Below are 23,971 nucleotides of genomic sequence, written 5' to 3' on the forward strand. Positions count from 1 at the left end.
CAGCTTCGCCCGAAGGAATCTGCAAATCTCCAACGAAAAACACTGCAGCTGAGTCTCATTAAGAGCATTTGAAATGCCTATTTATCTTAAAAGCCGACTGTCCCAATTAAAGACGAAGTGGTACCATCTCCAGCTGCCATCTTGAGATCAAATGCCACGCTGCTGTCCAGGCGCCTTGGGAGCTTGTCTGACGGGTCTGTGGACCCTCCGGTGCGCTGTGTCCCAGGGGTCTCAGTTCAGAAACTTCCCCTTGAGAGAAAGTCTCGATGCAGCAGGTCGCTTGCAGTGCCATTTCTTGCCTTAACCCTCGCCTTCAAACTAGCGATGGGGCTGAAGGCCAGGACCCACAGCTTCTGTAAGACCACAGACAACTCGCTCACTGTATTTGGCTTCCTGACGCTCTGTAGTTTGGGCTTCGGTGGAGCGATGAGGAGGTGACTACGCCTGCTCTCACCCTTCCACTCCCGTGGGTTTGTTTGTATGGCGGTCCCTTCCCTGTCCTGTTTCTTTGTCTGCTTCTTCTCCTCTCTACTTTTGCTCCATTTCTGATATTCCCTTTGGTAGTATTTCTTTCTTTGGCATCCATGTTCCTAAGTTTCCATGAGTGTGTAGCTGGGGGTTGGTTAGTTGGGTTTGGGATTTTTGGGGGGTGGGGGGGTTCAGGGGTAATGAGCGAGTCTGAGCAGGAGAGGTTTTCTCATGTATTTTGCATAATAATGTGTCTCTGTTTGTGGGAATAGACATATGCCCAAGAAAATTTGCAGAAAGGCAATCTCAAAAAGCAGAAGTTAAATGGTGAGGTGAGAGGTGCCGTGGGGCTTCCCAGGTGGCGCTAGTAGTAAAGAACCCGCCTGCCATAGCGGAAGACATTAGAGACGTGGGTTCGACCCCTGGGTGGGGAAGATCCCCTGGAGGAGGGCATGGCAACCCACTCCAGTATTGTTGCCTGGAGAATCCCATGGACAGAGCAGCCTGATGGGCTACAGTCCCTGGGGTCGCAAAGATTCGGACATGACTGAAGCAACAGCGCACACACTTTGTTCTATCCACTATCCTCTTCCCTCTGTAGCCCCAAACCAAGTCAGCTTTGGCCTTCCCCACAAAGCCTCGCCTGCCCTCTTCTCCCCAGTCTGCTTGTCCTCTAGCATCAGGCACCTCTGCTGGAGCACCACCCTTGTCCTGTAATTATTTATCTCCATATCTATTCTCCACATGAAAATATGAGTGCCTGGGAAGCTAGGTGCAGGCAAATTCATCTCTGTCCCTGCAGCAGCTGGCATAGGCAATAAACAGGCCAGAGTCAACGCTTCCCCAGATAACTCTGAGACTCACGCATCTTATAGAAGTGTAATGAAACATTTGGACATAAAATAAGTCCATTTAAAGGAAGTAGAAGGAGTAAATGCCTTTGGACCCCACAGCTGAGCAGATTACAACACGCAGGCAGTAAATCCAACTCTGTCTTATCTAGCCGCGGAGCAGAAAGAGGAGCACCCAGAGTTCCGTAGTTTTCATTTTCTGACAACAGGGAGCATGCCAATTTATCTACAGAAAGAGAATTTCTTCTGGAACTAAACACAAAGCAGAATTTATTGTGAGGACCTTTCTATAAAGGACTCTGAGTGACCGTGAATGACATTGTCGACTGCAGTTTTGCAAAGGTTACCGAAATGTTGTCCAACAAGATGGTTCTCACATCGACCTTCTGTAGAAGCAAGAGGCCCATTAGGAACGCGTGACTCGCTGAGGGTGTCTCTGGACACGGCAAGGTGACACACTGGGCACCCAGCCCTCTGATGGCCACAGGGAGCGGGAACAGGACGGGGAGAAGCCGCCCCAGGATGCAGGGCTGTGCCCTCTCTCTCAAGGGTCTCTTCTGAGCAGTATTTGATCAGGGACTGGCTCTCCTTCAGCTCACAATCAGAACTCTACCAAGTGCCTGTGATTAAAATTTAAAAGGTGCGTGGCACTGCCGAGCAGCACGTGAAATGTGACAGGTGAGAGCGAGCACCAGGTCCTCGGAGCTCCGGGAACTGGGGATGTCACCAAAGCCACGGGCCTGAGCCGAGCCGAGAAGAATGGGCAGGACTCAGAACCTCAGAGCGGAGCGTGGGGAGAGGGGCTGGGGTGTGTGTGCGTGTGTGTGGGGGGTACATATGTATATGTATGTGGGGGATATGTGTGTGTGTAGTTTGTATGTGATATATATGTATGAATGTAGGATGTGTGTGTGGTATGTATGTGGGGGATATGTGTGTATATAGTGTAAGTGTGACGTGTATGTATATGTATGTATGTGGGGGGGGTGTGTAGTGTGCGTGGTATGTATGTATATGTATGTGGAGGGATGCGTGTGTGCGGTGTGTGTCTGAGAGAGACATAAATGTATGAATGTAGAGTGTGTGTGTGTGTGTGGTATATATGTATATGTATGTGGGGATATGTGTGTGGGTAGTCGGGGTGTATGTGTGTTTGCAGTGTGTGTGTTCATGCATGTGGCATGTGTTTGTTTTGTGTGTGGAGGAGGTGGGGGGAGGATGACTGTGGGGAGTTGATCTGAAATCGTCCAGAAAAGAAAGCTAAAATGGTGAGGAGGGCCAGTTTATTGAGAGCCTTGAACCTGAGCATTTCACTCACCGGCAGTTGAGCCACTGGACATTTTTGAGCAAGGAAGGAAGTCTTGGTTGGAGAGGTCTTTTAGGAAAAGACAGCCCCAGGCAGGAGCACGCATTCCTCAGCATTCGCTACTTGACTGACGAGTAAATAGTGTGCACCACCCTGGGGACCCCGCCTCACCCACCTAGCCACCCAAGCCTGCACCCAGCCCCTGCACTGGGCACCTCCTCTAGGTACACACAGCTGCAGCCCGGCCCAGGGAGGATGGTGCTCCTGCCGTCTCTGGGTAAACCTGCTGCAGACACTGCCCAGCGAGATCTGGGGCCACCTGGGAGCCCCACACTGGCTACTCACCCTGCAGAAGCAGCCCCTGACAACAGCCCACGGTGGCTGCAGTGCCCTGTGGGTCCTCGAATGACCACCAGGCAGGGCCCACTAACCTGACCTGAAGACCCAGCAGTGAGAGCACTGAATCCCAGCAGGGCCTCCAGGAGGGCCGGGAGGGGCCCTGACTCTGACGGCTCCTCCCTGTTCCAGCTCTGAGTGCTCTGAGAAATTTCTTTCTCCCAAACAGAATCCCTGCAGTGACCTCTTGTGGCACCCCTGCCGTGCTCCACACACAGGCCACTGCCATTGCCACCTTCTACCATTTGGCAGAAAATTGTTTAAGACAGTCTTGAAATACTCTTTTGGAATTCTGAGCCTGGGAACCACAAATTTGAGAGCAAACAAAAAGCCAGACCATCATCAATTTATTCAGCAGATTTGACTGAGCACCTAGTATGATCCAGACCAGGAATTCCAGAGTACGAAGAGGAACCCTTAATGGAGACAACTGCAGGGACCCTCCTGGACCAAGCAGCCCACTGGTTTTCAGAATGGGCCCTGTGGGACCCTAAAAGGGTGAGAGAACCCAGGGTACAAATGGTAGCACCCCCAGATTTTCACCTGGATCAACCAAAACAACCTCTATTTCTCTTCTTACCACTAAGCCTTTGTTTGGGGGAAAAAAAAAAAAAAAAGTTCTGTAGCTTTCAACAACCTTCCTCCCTCACAGTTGTGGAGGCTGGCAGCCAGAGATCACGGTCAGGTTCTGGTGAGGGCCCTCTCCTGGGCACAGACTGCTGGCTTCTCATTGAGTCCTCACATAGTGGAAAGATCAAGCTAGATCTCTGGTCTCTTCTTAGAAAGGCACTAATCTCATTCATGAGGGCCCCACCCTCATGACCGAATTACCTCCTGAAGGCCCCACCTGCAGATATCATCAAGTTAGGGCTTCGATTTCAGCATGTGAATTTGGAGCAGGGGGCGGGGAGGACACATTCCATTGGTAGCAATCAAACACAGAAGACAAAATTCTAACCCTTCAACCTCATGTGCTGGATTAAAATGTATCATGGCCATCTACTCCATCTGTCCTTGTGCTTGGCCAGTCTCCGCCAGGAAAGGCCTCGGTGTTTGGGAGGTCCTACTCTATTGCCAGTGTAGTGGAGCTGCTTCAGACCCTCCCATGTCCCCCAAAGAAACCGATGATGAATCTGGGGAGACCAGGGTTGTCTGTGCTCAGATACAAATGATGGGTGCTGTGTGTTCCAAATAACCAAGAAGAAGCTCTAAGTGGTGCTTTGAAAATACTGGTGTTGGGCTTCCCTGATGGCTCAGTGGTAAAGAATCCACCTGCCAATGCAGGAGATGCTGGGTCCAGTGTGGTAGGGATGCCAAGCTTCCTGCTAATGTCTCTCTGAAAAGCCACCCAGATTGAGGCACGTGGTCAGTGAGGCTGAAGTGACAGTGAGTAGAACTGCCAAGGGACTCAGGCCCGGAGAGAAACCCTGAGTTCAGAATTGTCGGCACTTCTGAAGAGTGAGGCAGCCTCCGTGAACTGGATGAAGAAGGAGCAGGCTCTGCACAGACTTGCCCCAGGCAGAGTGGGGGATGCCAGGAGCCTCAGAAAGAGGGTCATTGTGCCAGGCTCTGGGTGGTGCAACCAGAGAATGCTGAGGAGAAAGTGGAGGTATAGCTGGGGTCCCAGCAGGAAGGACTGTGGAGAGACAGAAGGAGGAGAGAGCTCCAGTTTGATCAGAGGTGATTGTGGTCGGGAAGTGAGTGAGGAGACCAGACACACCTTCCTGTGAACACAGGGTGCTTTTGGGGTCCCCCTTGTACTGCTTGCCAGTCCACACTGACCCTCAGTGCAGGCTGCATCCTCCTCCAGGAATGCAGTGAGGGGAGCAATGTGGAAGGAGAGAAGCCCCCATCCCAGCGGCCTGATTGTGGCAGAGAGGCCCAAAGTGGACGCAGAGGGGGTGACTCAGGCAGGAAGGGATGTGGCCGGCCTTCAAGCATGGAGCAGGGTCCGTGCTTCAGACAGGCGAGGAAGGATCTTGATTGTACTATTGACCATATGAAGGGAATGGCAACCCACTCCAGTTTTCTGGCCTGGAGAATTCCATGGACAGAGGAACCTGACAGGCTACAGTCCCTGGGGTTTCAAAGAGTCAGACATGACTGAGTGACTGACACTTTCCCTTTCACTATGGCCATCTGTGCTCTTGGAAATCTCCCCATTCTCCCTGTGGGGAAGATGTCGGTGATGAGTTGGGGCCAGAGAAATGATCTGCCACAGCCCTGGGTCTGCAGGGTATTCATCACACCTCTGAGTCTGAGCCAGCCACGGGCAGCAATGGCGTTACGCAAAACCAGCACCAAGACAGATGGGGGTGCCGAGCGCCCGGCAGCCTGTGATCACTCCAGTTGGTGATTCACTTGAGCCATTAAACAGGAAATGATCTGATGGGGAAGCCAGAGTCTTTGCCTCTGAGCTGCTGACCCTCGTGGTCATTGAGCCTACTGACATCATCCATCTTCGGGAGAATAGACACGCTGACTTCTGGAAGGGGATGGGGCTGGGCAACCTGGGTTCTGCGAGACAGTCTAGCCCAAGGAGGCCCAGAGTGGGTATATGGGAAGCAGACCCTGAGTCAGATAGCTGAGGCCACCAGCCAGAATGTTTCCGTGGCTCTGATGTCTCGTCTGCCACGGGAGAGCCACGTAATCCACAGCCTCCTCCACACAGGGCCCTGGCCTTGCTCCCTGGAGCCCACAGGGCCCCTTTTGGTGGTTCAGTTCAGTTCAGTTACTAGTCGTGTCCAGCTCTTTGCGACCCCATGGACTACAGCATGCCAGGCCTCCCTCTCCATCACCAGCTCCGGGAGCTTACTCAGACTTATGTCCATCAAGTCAGTGATGCCATCCAACCATCTCATCCTCTGTCGTCTCCTTCTCTTCCTGCCTTCAATCTTTCCCAGCATCAGGGTCTTTTCAAATGAGTCAGCTCTTCGCATCAGGTGGCCAAAGTATTGGAGTGTCAGCTTCAGCATCAGTCGTTCCAATGAATATTCAGGACTGATTTCCTTTAGGATGGACTGGTTGGATCTCCTTGCAGTCCAAGGGACTCTCGGTTGTACCTGGCTGGAAATGTCAATCCTGCCTTCCTTGAGACTCCTAGCAGACAGTTAAGGAGATAAGCAGGCTGGCTCGGAGTGTTCTGGGGGCCGACCTCAGGCACCCCAGTGGGTAATTACTCAGTGGGTAATGTGGATGAGACCTTTCCTCACACCCAGCGGGTGAGCTGCAAATGCCTAGTGGGATCAGGGTGCAGGTGGTGGGTTTGGTTAGGAAAGGACAGTCCATACAGGCCAGCACACAGGGGAGAGACCGAGGCTTTCTCTCAGCCCCCGAGCCCCACATCAGAAAGGCATTTGCACAAAAGAGCATCACTTGCAAATACCAAGGGCGAGTCAATACAGACTTCAGTGATCTGCCCTGTGGCAGCCTTCACTGCGCAGGTCACTTGCAGAGGAAGAAGCACCAGCTTTTAAGTCAGGCAGAGCAGGGTCCTGACTCCGGCTCCTTTTACCAGTGGTGTGAACCCAGGGAAGGTCTCTACCCATGTCAGAACTCAGTTTCCCAGTCTGTTATGGGAGCTACTATAGAAGAGCCACAGGGAGCCATGTGTTCAGATTTTATCCTCCACCAGCAAGGGCCAAGTGCAGGCGGCTCCAGCCCCACAGAGACCGTGACTTCTTGCTGCAAAGCCCTGAGTCCTTTCGCCCCACAGTGGCTTCCAGAGATCTGGAAGGTGGGTGGGGGGTAACTTGCTATTCAGGCCCCCGTAGAACATCTTACCTGAACCCCCTGCAGGTCTGGCATCCTCGGTGACTCCCACATGAAGTACTTGCCTTGAAACTGGATATAGAGCCTTGAGCGGTTTCTTTTTTTTTTTTAAGACTCTTTTGATGTGGACTGTTTTAAAAGTCTTTATTGAATTTGTTACAATACTGTTTCTGTTTTATGTTTTTGGCTTTTTGGCCACAAGGCATGTGGGGTCTTAGCGCCCTAAGGAGGGGTTTAACCCGCACGCCCTGCGTTGGAAGGTGAAATCTTAACCACTGGCCTGCCAGAGAAGTCCCTTGAGCAGTTTCTTAATGAAGGGTGAGCGTCGAATCACAGGGGCATCTGCCGTCAAATCCTAATGCCATGTGTCTGGGGTTGGGCCCAGCGGTCTCTTGCTTTTACAGGCTCCTTAGGTGATCCCCAGGTTAACGCCAGGTAAAGCGCCCATGAACAAAAGAAATGAGATTCACACATTTCAGACATGGACTGACTGTAGGAGAGTTGTGGGGTGTGTGTGTGTGTGTAGGGTGCAGGGAGGTGATCTTTCCAGTGCCCCCAAAATCACTCCAGGTGTGAGCAGACGCGCAGGAGGCTGGCCTTCCCCCCCCAGTGCTGCTCTTATCTTATGCTGCTGATTCCCAAACACCTGACTCATCAGAGGAAGGGTCACCTCGGGACCGTGCAGGCCCCGCTTGAAGTTCCAGTTACTCTGTGAGGCTCGGGGGCTTCCTCCCTATGTGACATTCAGACCCACGGCCGCTGAAATTAAGCCCTCCTTCTTCTCTTGTGTGTCGTTTGGGGGCTGGCTGCCCACAGTGCGACCTCCTGGGCCCCCCAGGGCTGTGACCTCCTGTGCTCCCATCCCAGCCAGGGGCCTGCGCTTGAAAAGAGGTGACTGTCAGGTGACCAGAGGCCCTGTCGCTGGCCGCAGGCCCAGTGGGCATGGAGACCCATGAAGCCCAACTGCCCTTTACTTGCTCCCTCTGCCTCTGTTCCTGCTCAGCCGCTTTGTCTGGTTCCCATTGAGCTCCCAGCCCTTCTTTCTCTTGAGAGACTGCTGATAAGCCAAGCCTCAGGAAGCAGCAGAAGTAGCCAGGGGCCGTCTCCTCGTGGGGTTACAATGCATTTCACTCAGCAAACATCACTTTGGCAGAGAGGCCCCTTTGGTTGCCATGGCAACACGGATGGCTTGTGTCTTGGGGGTACACTGTGCCCTCATTCCGGCTGCCCGAGTCCCCGAGTCCCAGGTTTCTTTCCCAGATCCTTTCACCACCCTGGCGCCACCTCACATTAACTATTCTGTCCGCAGCAGTTTTGTCTTAACCGGCACATCAACTGCTTGGCTTGGCCATCAAAGGAACAGATCACGCCATTGCCTCTCCTCAGCAGCCCCCAGCCTCTCAGTTCCCACAAAGCCAACATCCCCACCAGGCCCTTTGGAGTCCAGCATGATCTGGCCTCAGGTGGCTCAGCTGGTGAAGAATCCACCTGCAGTGAGGGAGACCTGGGTTCAACCCCTGGGTTGGGAAGATCCCCCTGGAGAAGGAAAAGGCCACCCACTCCAGCATTCTGGCCTAGAGAATTCCATGGACTGTATAGTCCACGGGGTCACAAAGAGTCAGACGCAACCTAGTGGCTTTCACTTTCACACTTTCACTTCCCCCAGAGCAGGGTCTTCACTGCGTCCCTCAAGGAGTTCCTTGGTCTGGGTCAAAAAGTGTTAAAAGGAAGCAGAAGAGTCACAGCTATTTTTTTTTAAACAGACTCAGAGATACATGTGCCCATTGCTGAAACTGTTAGGAAAGGAAATATTCACATTTCAAGTCCCATAGTTATCAGCTTGGTGTTGAGGTACTGCCTGACTTTCCCCGGAGAGGACAGGGCCCATGAGCACTGTGGGCGCTGAGGGCACCTTGGACATGGAGTCTGAACGAAGAGCAGAGGGACCAGTCCCTGCCCCCGGGGACTTGCGCTACCTGGGTCTGGGGGACCCACGGCGACTAGGATGGGCTGTCTGGATCATTAGGGCCACTAAGATGCACCGGCTTGGGGGACAGCACAGCCTTCCACTGGGAGGTCTATGGTGTCTATGGAGTGAGACGCTTGCTCAGCCAGTTAACAAGTAACAGGTGACCCTTGAAACAAGGGAGAGAGAAACAGGTGCCCAGCAGATAAAGAAAAGAATCCCAATCCGCTTAGCATATTTGTCAGTGAGTTAGATAGCAACATAAAAAGCAACCAAAAGGAAAAGAATAGAGGCATGCCAGAATGAGGATCCCTCAGCAGGCTAAACCCCTGATAAATGGGAAATGTTGCATTTGGAATCCAAAGGACAGTCGCAGTGAAACAGAATGCATTTTGACAACCCCTCATAAAAATAGGAACGTGTGTCAACCGACTACAAGATTAATAGAAGACAGTGACGAGCTGCCATGATCATGACAAGGTCCACACTGCTGAAACACAAAAGCAGTGCTGGGTGTTGCCTGGTATTAAGCATTTAGCGCTTTAGAACCGGAGAAACTGGGTTCAAATCCCAGCTCTACCACTTGTTAGCTGAGTGACTTAGAGTTAGTTACTGATCTCCCTGAGCCTCAGACTCTTAACTGTGATGAGCTGGTAATGCCTCTCCTGCCTGCTGGGTTATTTTGAGAATTAGCAATCAGGTGAATAGAGCATCTAACCCAGTGCCTAGTAGGACTTGGTAGGATCTGGAATATAGGAGACACTCAGTAATGATCAGTGCTTGTAATTCACCTCCCATAGAGATATTGAACATGAATTTTTCAAAGCTAGGAAACCTGTCCTCTACCCTGCCTCTCCTGGACCTATCTGGAATATGATGTCCAGATGCAGACTCTCCATACTTACGATCAGTTAGAAGGTCACCATGTCACTGAGCCCTAAGATGAGGGACTTGGGCAGAGTCAGCCTGAGAATAAAGCTCCAGACAGATGTGACAGTTTGTTGTGGTGGTTGCTGTTAAAATATTTAAAGAATCTTCAGATTAAAGAGGACGTACTGTGCTGCTCCAAAGGTCCAAAGTTGAGGTGAAAAGAAGAAGTTAGTGTGGCAGGTCTCAGCTCCAATTAAGAGGAAACATAAAGAAAAAAAAAAAAAAAGAGGAAACAGAGCTGCCCTCAATGAATTGTGCCCTCACGCAAAGCAGTGAGCCCAATGCCTGGCAATACCGTGGCAGAAAGCAGTTGACCATCCTCAAAAACGCCATCGAAGCAATTTCTGATTCCAAAGCCTTTGCAACTAAACAAACCTGGATTTAGATCCAAGCTGCTCTGGTTAGCTGTGTGGCCTTGGGCAGGTTGACCTCTTTGAACCTCCATGTCCTTATCTGTAAAATGGGAGCAATTGTCTGATCATGTCCATTAAGTACCTGGCCCATGGTACTTCTGTCCAAGGAGCAGAAAGTGGGGCTGCGTGACTTCTAAGATGCCTTCTGAGTGAGACATGCCATACAACCACCAAAAGCCTCCTGGGAGGATAGACAGATCCCAACAACCAGGCTATGGAAAGACAGGCTCCAGACAAGCCCGTAGCACCCAGAGTGGGCAACCTGGCAACCAGCAGCAGCGGCTGGCACGTCTGGGTAGCAGCCCTCACCTAGGACTTGCACAGGTCCTGTCACGCTGCCCGCAGGACAGGGCATCTGAGCATGGGTCTCAGCCCCAGGTGCATATTGGGTTAATCAGGCTTAGAAGCAGTGTTTTAGGGGGAAGTCAAAAGTGGGGCACATGGTTTAAGGCTGGAGAATTCGGCACCTTAGGTGGTGCAAAGTGAGATGTGAGCCATTTTAGTGATGCCTTCATTGTTTACAAAGGGCTCTGTATCAAGAGGGGGGAATGCTCTTTTGCATCTTCACTGATGACTCAAGAAGGAATGAGGGAAGCCCATGGGGAAAGGACTGATAGTGACATAAGGAAGAACTGCCTTCCAGTGACAGGCTTTGGACTGTGGATTTATGTCCAAAGCATGATCAGGGAAGCCTCCTCGGGGGCCTTTCGGCCGAGCAGAGGCTGCCACCCAGAGGAGGCGGGTGAAGCAAGCTCCCATCCAGAGACCCTACGGGGACTCACAGGGTCTCCTCTCACCTTGGGAGGCACGATGACTCTATCATCTGCTCTAAACATCACACTTACCCTTTCTTCCTCGCTGGAGTGAGCTATCAGCATCTCCCTTCTCCAGGTATCTCAGAAAACACCCCCGTGCCCTCAATGCCAGACCAGCTGGAAGAGAAGCTGCGATCACAGCTGGAGGAAGAGAAGAGAAGGTGCCCCTTCCTTTCGCCGCACACACCTTGATCCCTGCCCCCCACCCCCACCCCCACCCCCACCCCTACCCCTAGAGGACTCTCAGGACCACCTGGAGCTGTGGGGCAGGGCAGGGGGCCACCACCCCTACCCCGCCGACCCAGCCCTGCAGCTCCTCTGAGAAGGGGGTCTTAAATTAGCTGGAGGAGGCGCCACCTTTCATCAGGCAGTCGTGAGGTGCAGGAAGCCAGCCGTGGCAGGGTGAGGCTGGAGTGGGGAATAGAAGGCCCAGCCAGGCTCCAGAGCCAGGATCCCTGACTCGGGCAGGGAGAGCTGGTCGCCATCTGCGCCATGCAGCCTCTGCAGCCTGGGGCCCGGGCTGCAGCCCCGGAAGCAGCTAGTCTTGTCTGCTGCTGCCCTCTAGGGGAGCCCGGGAGTATGACCATAGAGGGCCTCCGCCTCGCTCCTCTCCTGAGCCTCGGTACCTGCAGGGTGACGGAGAACATCAGACCCTACTGCAGCCACTGAGGGCCCCAGAATGATTTAAGCTGCAGAGCGGGGAGCCTGAAGCATAAACAGTCCTGTGGTCCTTACTGATCAAGCATCTCGGTTCATTTCTTCATTTAGGCATTCAGCAGAGAGGTTGGCTATCTTCTCTGCCCTGGAGAGATTTGCTTGCGGGAAACCAAATAAGAAACTTTTCTTGCTCACAGGGGGCAATGATGTCATTGCTACCCAAGCCACCTACCCCTGAGCTGGCTAGGCATGTACCCCAGGTGGACCGTCTCACCCTACCCTCATCCCCGGGTGACCTGGGTTCAAACCCTGGCCCCTGTGTTTATTAGCTCTGTGCTAAGGACCAAGTTCCTTAACCTCTCCATGTTTCAGGTTCCAGACCCGTGAAGGGGAGATGGTTATAATAGCACCTTCGTCCTAAGGTGGTGAAGAGGATTGAATGAGTCTGTAGACAGCAAGTGGCTATGACAATGCCTGCCCTTCAGTGCCCAGTAATGATAGCCAGCCTTCTAGGGGAGCCCATGGCCCTCTGGACAGAAATGCCCAGCTCTGGGCTCACACACCAGCACAGTGCGCTGGCCTCAGGCACCATGGCCATTCTGCCAGGCTTCTGAGGCTCGCCCTGGTCTTGAACCCTCCCTCCCTCCCCCTTCTCCGATTCCATTGTAGATATAAAACGATGTTCGCGCGCCTGAAGGCCCTGAAGGTGGAGATAGAGCATTTGCAGCTGCTTATGGACAAAGCGAAGGTGAAGCTGCAGAAAGAGTTTGAAGCCTGGTGGGCCAAGGAGGCAACCAGCCTGCAGGTACTGGCCGCTGTGCCCCTCGCTGCCCCAGAGTCCGCCCTCCTCTTGCAGCCTGGGGACTGGCAGGCAGCCAGGGAGGGGCTGAACATGCAGCCCTCCCCTGGGGGGTGGCGTGCAGAGGGAAAAGAATGAGGGGCCTTGACCCACACCAAACGCACTCTCAGCCCCTGCCTCCTGAAGTGAGTGCTCAGTAGTAACAAGGAACGTGAGTGGCCCAGGTCTCACTGTTCCTTCGCTAGTGCCTGACCCAGGGAAAGGTGGGGGTGGGGGTGGGGGTGTGCACAGCTCCCCAAAAGCCGGGGGATTTGCCACCATTGCTTCCTGTGATGGAGTGACAACACTTGATGGTTCTTTATTACAGTTATAATATATATATTTTATATATGTTACAAACATAGATGCAAGGTAAAATTACCATAATCCCACCACTTAAGGATAATCGATATAACATGTTGGATTATATTGTTTTATATTTTCATGCATATACATCCACATGCTTTTATAAAAATAGAATCATATTAGTCTTTTTTTAAGAAAGAAATCTTCCTTCTTTTTAAATATGAGTGTATTTATTTGGCTGTGCTGGGTCTTAATTGCAACCCGAGGGGTCTTGGCTGCTGCGCACGGACTCTAGTTGCGCTGCACAGGTTCAGTAGCTATAGCGCGTGGGTTTAGTTTCTCCACGGCACGTGGGATCTTAGTTCCCCGGCCAGGGATTGAACCCGTGTACCCTGCACTGCAAGGCAGATTCTTAACCACTGGACCACCAGGGAAATGCCCATATTAGTCTTGGAGTATTACAGATGCCTTTGTTTCTACCTAGTTGTCCAGCCTGCCACCTCTTCCATGTTGTTATTCCATGACATCATTCCAAGGCCCTCGCTGTCCAAGCATATGGATCTGTTTTAATATATTTAATCTCCTGTTGTTTAATGTTTAGGTTGTTTGGGGACTGGTTCCCTGGAAACGTATTTGAAGAAACGTTTTTGCATATTTCCTAGACAAATTCCTAGAAGTACTCTATGATATCATAAAGGCTAGAATAACCTGTTAAGAAATGTTAGTACAAACCCCCAGTTCCAACTGCCCCCATGTGACCTCCCCTCAGGTGTGTGGAACAAAGGAGATGACAGACACATAATCCTACCTCTCGTGGGGCTGGTAGAACCCTTCAAGGTCATCTCACAGGCTGCTCACTTCATTTTAAGGATGAGGAAGCTGAGAGGCGCGGAAGATATTTTCCCAAAGACACAACCAAGCCATAACCCGTGTGTTACTGCCACCTGTGACCAGACAGTGCAGAAGCCTATTTGGATAAAATTAAATACACACAATGACAAATAAAACCAATGAGACGGAAGTACAGTTATTGCAATATTTTAACAGCAAAGTTATGGTATAATAATATGTATGGTGTTTTACAAATGCACAAATTAGTAAGATCTGGGGGAGTGTTCCATACTTACCAAAATTTCAAAGTAGAACACAGATATTTCAAGATTTCTGCACCAACTGTAATGTGATCTGAAAATAACCGTAATCTCTACTGGTTACAGAGTCACTGGTACCACCCATACTACTGTGGTTTGTTGTCGACATTTAATCACTGAAAGAAATGTTAAATTTCAGGTGGAAGTTAGGAAGGATAAAGATGTCCCTGGTTCCCGGTCACACTCACAGTACCCCTTGGGTTCTGTCTGTTCTCTAGTTAGGAAGCCTCCCTCGTGAGGGCATCAGTGGGTGAGGCCGTTAGCCCCTGCTGGTGCCCACGGGCATCTGGCCGCGGGACAGTTGTGTAGGTCATTCTGTGTGACCCAGGAAGAGTCCCGTCGAGGCTGGTGGCTTCAGACCGTTTATTACTCACGTGGTCAGTGACAGCCAGGGTAGCCACAGTGTCGCTGCAGGGGCCTTCCACCCTGCAGGAGGTCCCAGAAGCAGAAGGGACCAGGTGACCACAGCAGGGGCAATGGGTCTCGTGTAGCTGGGGAGTCAGCTCCATGCAGCCACGACACCTTTTCATAGCCTGAGGAAGAAGCCTGAGTAGGACGGGCAGGAAGCCATAAGCCTCATCAGAATGTGGGAGGTGACGAGAAGCTGCCCCTCGACGGTCTCCGAGCGAGACGGCGAGGCACAGGGGAAGTGGCCTGGCAGCAGCTGCTCACCAGCCTCCCACGCCCTCCTGTTCTGGGAGAATCGGGAGGGGCGGGGTGGCGTTCTGCTAAGACTCGGGTCAGCTGAGGTTTAATTGCTGCTCCGGAGACCTGTGTGGAGACACACAAGGTCTCTAGGACCCTGGCCCGGCTGCCCCCACATACAGTGCTGAACGCATCACCCCTGACTCTCAGTTCAGTTCAGTTCAGTTCAGTCACTCAGTCGTGTCCAACTCTTTGCGACCCCATGAATCGCAACACACCAGGCCTCCCTGTCCATCACCAACTCCCAGAGTTCACTCAGATTCACGTCCATCGAGTCAGTGATGCCATCCAGCCATCTCATCCTCAGTCGTCCCCTTCTCCTGCCTCCAGTCCCTCCCAGCATCAGAGTCTTCTCCAACGAGTCAACTCTTCGCATGAGGTGGCCAAAGTACTGGAGTTTCAGCTTTAGCATCATTCCTTCCAAAGAAATCCCAGGGCTGATCTCCTTTAGAATGGACTGGTTGGATCTCCTTGCAGTCCAGGGGACTCTCAAGAGTCTTCTCCAACACCACAGTTCAAAAGCATCAATTCTTCGGCGCTCAGCCTTCTTCACAGTCCAACTCTCACATCCATACACGATCACTGGAAAAACCATAGCCTGGACTAGACGGACCTTAGTCGGCAAAGTAATGTCTCTGCTTTTGAATATGCTATCTAGGTTGGTCATAACTTTTCCTCCAAGGAGTAAGCATCTTTTAATTTCATGGCTGCAGTCACCATCCTCAGTGATTTTGGAGCCCCCAAAAATAAAGTCTGAAACTGTTTCCCCATCTGTTTCCCATGGAGTGATGGGACCGGATGCCATGATCTTCGTTTTCTGAATGTCGAGCTTTAAGCCAACTTTTTCACTCTCCTCTTTCACTTTCATCAAGAGGCTTTTTAGTTCCTCTTCACTTTCTGCCATAAGGGTGGTGTCATCTGCATATCTGAGGTTATTGATATTTCTCCCGGCAATCTTGATTTCAGCTTGTGTTTCTTCCAGTCCAGCGTTTCTCATGATGTACTCTGCATAGAAGTTAAATAAGCAGGGTGACAATATACAGCCTTGACATACTCCTTTTCCTATTTGGAACCAGTCTGTTGTTCCATGTCCAGTTCTAACTGTTGCTTCCTGGCCTACATACAGATTTCTCAAGAGGCAGGTCAGGTAGTCTGGTATTCCCATCTCTTTCAGAATTTTCCACAGTTTATTGTGATCCACACAGTCAAAGGCTTTGGCATAGTCAATAAAGCAGAAATAAATGTTTTTCTGGAATTCTCTTGCTTTTTCCATGACCCAGCAGATGTTGGCAATTTGATCTCTGGTTCCTCTGCCATTTCTAAAACCAGCTTGAACATCAGGAAGTTCATGGTTCACGTATTGCTGAAGCCTGGCTTGGAGAATTTTGAGCATTACTTTACTAGCATATGAGATGAGTGCAATTGTGCAGTAGTTTGAGCATTCTTTGGCATTGCCTTTCTTTGGGATTGGAATGAAAACTGACCTTTTCCAGTCCTGTGGCCACTGCTGAGTTTTCCAAATTTGCTGGCATATTGAGTGCAACACTTTCACAGCATCATCTTTCAGGATTTGAAATAGCTCTACTGGAATTCCATCACCTCCACTAGCTTTGTTCATAGTGATGCTTTCTAAGGCCCACTTGACTTCACATTCCAGGATGTCTGGCTCTAGATGAGTGATCACACCATCGTGATTATCCAGGTCATGAAGATCCTTTTTGCACAGTTCTTCTGTGTATTCTTGCCACCTCTTCTTAATATCTTCTGCTTCTGTTAGGTCCACACCATTTCTGTCCTTTATCGAGCCCATCTTTGCATGAAGTGTTCCCTTGGTATCTCTAATTTTCTTGAAGAGATCTCTAGTCTTTCCCATTCTGTTGTTTTCCTCTATTTCTTTGCATTGACCGCTGAAGAAGGCTTTCTTATCTCTTCTTGCATCTCTTTGCGACAAGGGAAGGCAAAGCTGAAAGGACTTCTGGAGCACTGTCAGATCACATTGTAGACACATCTTTTCTTAGCTTCGGGAAGTAACACAGGCTGTGTGCTCCAGAGCCCGGAAGCCACAGCTCTCGAAGCCCTCGTGCCCCAGACAGAGCCTGTGCTCCGCAACAAGAGAGGCCAGCACAGTGAGAAGCCTGCGCCCCGCGGCTGGAGACAAGGCCCTGGCAGTAAAGAAGAACCAGCACAGCCAAAAATAAATAATTTTTTTAAATTGTATTTTTTAAAAAGCTATGCAGGCTCAATTTGGAAAACTCAGAAAACAGAGAAAAGCACACAGAATGAATCCAACATCACCCCTTAGCCTGCTATCCAGAGAGCCTGTTTCCACGCCCATCAGCATGCTCCATGCCCACACCTAGACCTATCTTTTTCCCCATACATGTTGTATATTCCAACCTTTATAGCTAGTTCTTTCCCCTTGAGAAATACATCAAAGACAGTTTCCCATGTCATTAGATTCACACTTACACTGCGCAACTTTCTCCCGGACCAGCAGGTAAACTCCCCAGCAGTGACTCCATCGAATCACGTGAAGCCCTTTCCCCAGATGTCAGAAGCCCAGCACGAAAGGTCGCAGCTTCTCTCTAACAAAAGGTAAGGGGAGAAGCCTGCAACAGGTTGGGATGCCCCACCTCTCTCTCCCAACCCAGTCTTGCTGCTCTAAAAGTCTCTCTGTAGGCTGCGTGACCCAGGAAAACGAGTGACTTGCGCTGTTAAATTAGTTGGAGATACTCAAGCCAGTGGCTCTCACCAAGGCTTGTGGGAGAACCTCCCCACCCCCAGCCCTGTCCCTCTGGCTCTGACAGCCAGGGGACCTGCTGCCACAGTGACAAGAAGAGCAACTTGGCCAGACCGTGGACACAGTCCCACCCCAGGGTAGGAAGTAACGATTGGCAGAGGGGAGAAGGAGGGGTGACCTGGGGGGGTGTTGGCGGAAGGCAGTGGGGAGTCGGCCTGCCAGGACCCAGGGAGCTCTGGCAGATGACTGTGCCCTTGCCCAGGCTCAGGAGGGGGCGCAGAGCAGCTGGTGGAGACGACACCTGCCTCGTGCAGCCTCCATCCCTCAGACAGGCCGGCTAGCGTCGTGGCCAGGCCAGCAGGAGCAGGGCCTCAACCTCTGCCACCAGGGCCCGATCCTTGACTGGGTCTGAACGGGAGCCAAGCTCTCACGCTAGAATGTGAAACAGAGCTTTTTAAAGGGGGTAGGAATGGGGTTGCCGGACAGTGTCCTCAGTGCTGTGAAGAGAACAGCACTTTGCCTCCTGGTCTTCTTTTCAAAAACCCATAATGCCCATTGAATCATAAGGAAAAGGTCAGACAAGTCCCAGGTGAGGGGCATTCAACAAAATACCTGCCCAAGGGCATCAAAGGCAAGAAAATTCTGAGAAACCATCACAGACAAGAGGAGCCCTAGGAGATGTGATGGCCAAATGGAATGTGCTGTCCTGGCTGGGGACTGGATAAGAACAATTCAGAAAATCCAAATAAGAGGACTATAGTTAATAACAATGTATCAGCATTGCAACCAATGTGCCTCACTTGAATGTGAGATTGTACAATAAGGGAAATGGGAAGTGGGGTACATGGAAACTCTGGACTAGCTTAGCAACTTCTCTTTAAATCTAAACCTACACTTTCCCTGCGCCCGTGGTTAAGACACCAGGCTGCTATACTCTAGGGGGTATGGGTCCAATACCCCATGTTTAGGGAACTAAGATACCACATGCTGAGTGGTGTGGCCAAAAAAAAATTTTTTTTTAATTTTTGAAAAATTTAAACCTGTTCTTAAAGCAGCCAACCACTGAGCTGTCCACCACCTCGCTGACATTTTCTCTGGACTTCACACCCCCTAAGCTGGTCCTCAGGGCCAGCACTTCGGCTTGTATTCCAGCTTTAGGAAACCTGGGCCAATGTGAGTTCTTAAGCCTCAGGCTAATAGCCGGCAAGGTGTGTCTTCTTTGGTTACCCTGGTGTTTTAAAAGGCGGTTTAGATCCCACAACAGAAAAAAAAATTGAGAAGTTTGACCTTATAAATATGAAAAAATGCTGCTCTATGAAAGACTGTTAAGAGAATGAAAAGATAAACTACAGGCTAGGAGAAAATGTTTGATATATATATATATGTATATGACATTTATATATATATATATATATATATATGTATATGACATTTATATATATATATATATATATATATATATGTCAGCAAAAGATCTGAACAGCCACTCACCAAAGAAGATATACAGATGGCAAATAAGTGTATGACAGGATGCATCATAGATCATTGCAAATTACAATTAAAGGAACAAGCAGATATCACTGCACACCTGTAAGAATGGCTAGAATAAAATGTATAAAACAGATACCACCAAATGCCGGTGAGGATATGGAGAAATGGCAACATCATTCATTGCTGTGATGCTCTGAATTCTGAGATTAACAAGAGCTGTGGCCAAAAACAAAAAACCAAACAAACAACAATGAAAGAGCTGCAGTTTCAGCCCTACTCCAGGCTCCATGCTGGCAGCTCTTTGTCCTTCCCACTGCCCCCTGCCTCCTCCCTCCTGCTCACTGCTTCCCTCCCTTCCTCCCCTCCTCCCCTCCCTTCCTCGCCTTCCCTGACCTCCCCCATCCTACACTCTTTTCCTCCCTCTTCTCATCTTCCCCTCCGATGCTGCTGCCCCTCCTCCCCCTCCACCCAGGCAACTCGCCATTGCTGTCCCTGTGTCCATCCACTGCCAGCTCCTCTAAGAGAGTGTCCACCCTGGACTGGGTCTACGACCCGGCCTCTGGGCAAGCCTCCTAGGATCTCCTCGGGAAACACTGTTCGAACCCTCCCCCGGCCTCTGCCTTGTCTGAGAAGAATGGCCCATCTGGCCTTGGCCTTCCAGGATATTCGTTGGGTATCCCAAGTTTAGGGCTTCCCAGGTTGTGCCAGAACCCACCTGCCAGTGCAGGAGAGGTAAGAGACCCGGGTGTGATCCCTGGGTGGGGAAGGTCCCCTGGAGGAGGACATGGCAACCACTCCAGTACTCTTGCTGGGAGAATCCCATGGACAGAGGAGCCTGACAGGCTACAGTCCATGGGGTCGCAAGGAGTCAGACAGGGCTGAAGCAACTGAGTATGCACACACCCATCCCAACGTGATCCCTGGGTGTGCTTACCATGGATCCTAAACCTTGAGGTTCAGAGCCTTGGATCTCGAAGCTCACCGTGGGTTCCCTGCAAGGAGTCCCCTCAGTTTAAACTTTCACCCAGGGTGCTCTCCTGAGCTATGGGCCCTCAGGCAAGCCAGCATCCCCCTTTGGGATGGCCTTGTCTCATCCATAAGCTGTGCCCAGGTCCCTCTGTCACTATCCTTCCACGAACAGACGAGTGTCCCAGCTTTCAGTGTTGAAAGCTGCCGGAGCGGGGGAGCGGGAGTCCAGCTGCTGGTCTCCCCTGAGCCCCAGAGAGGCCGCTCCTCCCAATGGGCCCTCCGCAGCCCAGGGGCTGGTCCTCTGCTTCTCAGGCTCTGACAGAAGCCTGACTTCATCCCTTCCCCAGGGACCAATCACACTAAATTCACAGCACTCTGATGGGCAACCCAGGAGGCCTGATCATTATTAATAATACTAATTAATCCTTATGAAGAAAGAGATAATCAGCTCTGATGGCTGGCCTGCTGTCTCTCCAAGAAAGCACATCTGCGTGAGAAATGAATTCACTGTCAAAGGCTGGAGGGTCAGGAGAGAGGACAAAGGTCACTGCGGTATGACCCTGAGGGTTCAGAGGCTGTGGCATCCTGGGACGCTCCTGAAGCCTCGGGACTGGAAGAGTCCTTCCCCTCCACCCACCCCCATCCCTCCCCTCCAACCACCCCACAGCCTCCCACCCCGATCCTGGAGCTACGGCCTCCATACTGCACCATCCTCCTGCATGAGCTGCTGGAGGTAACGGGCTGGGCGGTTGGGCCCCCACAGAGGATGCTGGATGCCCCCTCTGCTCTGGTGTGGTCACGCCCTTTGCTCTGCCAGGTCCAGCTCTGCTCTCTTGCGCCCACCCCCAACTCTCAGCAGCTGGCACCTGTGAGCATTCTCCAGGATCTCATCTGGGAAACCATTGAGTTCCTGAGCCATTTGCATGCCAATGGCTGGATCTTGCAAGACTTGCTACAGTCTCCAAACTGACCTCGGCCTGGTGTCATCGCAGCACCTGCAGGATGGAAAGCCCTTTCTCCCTCCCGTGTTGAGGCTGCACCCAGATACTGTTCAGAAGGAGCTCTGGAAGCCGGCCTCTGTTCTCCAAAGAAAGGCGTGCAGAGCCTGCCACCTTGCGGCCACCTCTGGTCCTGCACCAGCCCTGGCCAAACAGCACAGATACCCCGCTCTCTCAGACTCAGTGCAGTCTCTGAGATGCTGGGGGTGAAAAGGAATCCTAGGCTCTGTTTCCTTTCCTGTTTGTAGGACCCACAGTCCTGAGCCAGTAGATGCAGGCCCAGGGTAAGAGACCCTGCCACTGGCTGAGACGGAGAAGGGAGAAGGCTGGGGCTGGGGAGGAAGCAGTGCTCAAGGCTGGAACAGCAGCTTGTCGGGCCCATGGAGAGCCTGGGGCTGATGACGTGGGCTGGGCAAAGCCAGAGGCCCTGTCTCTAACCCTACTGCCAGTCATCCTGCGAGTCCCCATCGGGAAAAGGAGGGCTATGGCCAGGTGACTCTGCAGACCTCGTTCTGCTCTGACTCTGTGGTCTAGGCAGGACGTCATAAAGCAAGGGAGGGGATCTCTCACATCACTGCCATTCCGGACAGCTTATCTCTTCACCTCCTTAGGGTGCTGCTGGTTTCCACTGTCTCCCAACCAGGGTCCAAGGCAAGGAGCCCGCATCCATTAAACGTGCAGAGCTGCATCTGAGGAGCTGCTGGCTCTGACTCCTGACTCAGGGAGCACAGAGCCGGTCAATCAGGGCCATCCAGGATGGTCCACGTGGCCAGGAACAAGCCGTGTGTCTCACATGTGTCCTCAGAATGCCAGAGTTGAGTCTGGTTAATAAAGCACAAGTGGCTGGGACTCCACCTGCCAATGCAGGAGACACTGGTTCGATCCCTAGGCTGGGAAGGTCCCATGTGCTGCAGGGCAACTAAGCCCGTGTGCCGCAACTACTGAGCCTGTAGTCTAGAGCCCGGGAACCTCGACTACTGGCCAAGCCCTCCTGCCTGGAGCCGAGTGCTCTATAGCAAAGAAGCCACTGCGATGAGAAGCCTGCGTACCACACCCGGAGAGGAGCCCCCGCTCACCCCAACTAGAGAAAGCCCACACACAGCAACGAAGGCCCAGCACAGCCAAAAATGAAAACAAAGCTCAAGTTCTGAAGCTTCACGGAGTTGTGATTAAATCCAGATACTGCCACTTACCAGCTGGGTAACTTTTAGAATCTCTTTAACCTTCCTAAGCCTCAGCTTTTCTCAACTATATAATGGGGATGAGGAGGCTATCGAGAGGATTAAGTGGGGTGATGTTTGCCGAGCGCCCTCCCAGGACCTGTGTGTAGCCGGTGTCTGTAAATGACAGCTGTGATCATTGTTGCCTTTGTTCAGCGTCCACAGCGGTACATGCAATGCTCTGACAATGAGAATTAACGAGTAAACATCTATTATAGACTGAATGTTTGTGCCCCCGCCAAATTCATATCACACGCTAATCCCCAGTGAGATGGCATTAAGAGATGGGGCCTTTGGGAGGTAATTTGGTCATGAGGGTGAGGCCCTCAAAAATGGGATTATGCCTTGTAAGAGGAGTCCAGGGACTTCCCTCCTGGTCTGGTGCTTAGGACCTGGCCTTCCAACGCAGGCTGCGTGGGTTCAACCCCTCGTCAGGGAGCTAGGATCCCAAATGCCTTGGGACCCAGAAACCAAACATAAAGCAGAAACACTATTGTAACCAATAAAGACTTTTAAACTGGTCCACGTTAAAAAAAAAAAAGAAATCTTAAAAAGAAAAAGGTTCAGAGAACTAGCTCTCTCTCTCTCTTTGTACCTCGTGAAAGCACAAGAAGTCAGCAGTCTGAAACCCAGAAGAAGGCTCTCACCAGAACACAACCATGCCAGCACCTGACCTCGGACACGCAGCCCCAAAGCCAAGAGAAATGATGAGTTTCCATTGTTTACAAGCCGTTTGGTCTATGGTGCTTTGCTATAGCAGCCCAAACTGACTGAGTCAGAAATTAGTACAAGACGTAGGGTGTTACCGTAACAAATACCTAGAAATGCAGCAGCAGCTTGGAAGCAAGTCATGAGTAGAAGCTTGGAAGAGTTTGGAAGCTCGTGCTGTAAGACACTAGGATCATCATGAATGGACTTTCAAAGGCAGTTCTGGTGAGGGCTCAGAAAGGAAAGAGGAGGGACTTTGCTGGTGGTCCAGTGGTTAAAAATCTGCCTTCCAACGCAAGGGATGTGGGTTCGATCCCTGGTCTGGGAGCTAAGATTTCCCATGCTGTGGGGCGACTAAGCCCGAGCACCCAACTGAAGATGGAGTGCAGCCAAGAAAAGAAAGAAAGAAAGATAGGAAAGAGGAGAGCTGAGGAGAACATGTCCATCTTCTGAAAGAATAAAAAATAACCATATAGAGAATGTTAGAAATAAGGATGGTAAAGACCGTTCTGGTGAGGTCTCAGAAACGAGGAGCATGCTACTGAACACTGAAGAAAAGGTGATCTTGTTCTAAAGAGGCAAAGAACTTGACTGAACTACGTTCACGTTCTGGCCTTTTGTAGAAGGAATAATTTCCAAGTGACAAAACCAGATGTTTAGCTGAGGAGATTTCTAAGCAAAGAGTTGCAGGAGAGGCCCTGGCCCTTTCTGACTGCTGAGATCGAAGAAGAGAGAAATGATTTGAAGATGGAATTATCAAACACAAAGGAACAAGAATGTAAAGATTTGGAAAATTCTCAGCCTATTTATATTGCAAAAACCGAGGAAATGTTTCAGAAGAGAACGCTGGGAGACCAGTGTGGGTGTGGATTCCAGGCTTCATCAGCCTTCCTAGAGGGAAAACTGTGAGACTGAACTGAAGGGGAGGAGATGAGAGGAAGAAAGGAAGGCTGGTGGACCTCTCCGATCTCACAGGACGGACTATAGAGCTAATCCGATGTGAATGGGCAGTAGCCTTTAGGTCAAGGAAAGAATGAGCACAGAGGCAATTCACAGATCATCACAACTGCCTCGTCTGTTTCAAAAGGCGGCGGGGGGGCGGGGAGGGGTGGTAGGTGGGGGCGCGGGTCGCATAGCCTTGCTTTCAACAAGCCAGACAGCCTCTGCCCAAAGATGTGGAGGTGGGGCCGCTTAGCAGAACCATGAAGGACTCCACCCATGGGTCTGGAAGACAGGACCTTCACCCCTAGTGGTTCTGGAGGGTAGAGAGAG

At 51.3% G+C, this 23,971-nt stretch overlaps 1 protein-coding gene across 1 annotated transcript in view; it reads left to right on the top strand.

The window, feature by feature from the left end:
- The window catches only part of KIF6 (kinesin family member 6), a 417,940-nt gene that overhangs the window by 390,729 nt on the left and 3,240 nt on the right, over positions 1-23,971 (top strand). Inside the window, exons 17-19 of the mRNA XM_052648206.1 lie at positions 10,993-11,077; positions 12,243-12,378; positions 17,068-17,168. Coding sequence (XP_052504166.1) covers positions 10,993-11,077; positions 12,243-12,378; positions 17,068-17,168 — 322 coding nt within the window. The remainder of the gene's footprint in view (positions 1-10,992; positions 11,078-12,242; positions 12,379-17,067; positions 17,169-23,971) is intronic.

Source organism: Budorcas taxicolor, chromosome 11, assembly GCF_023091745.1.
Source record: "Budorcas taxicolor isolate Tak-1 chromosome 11, Takin1.1, whole genome shotgun sequence".
Classification (NCBI taxonomy): domain Eukaryota; kingdom Metazoa; phylum Chordata; class Mammalia; order Artiodactyla; family Bovidae; genus Budorcas; species Budorcas taxicolor.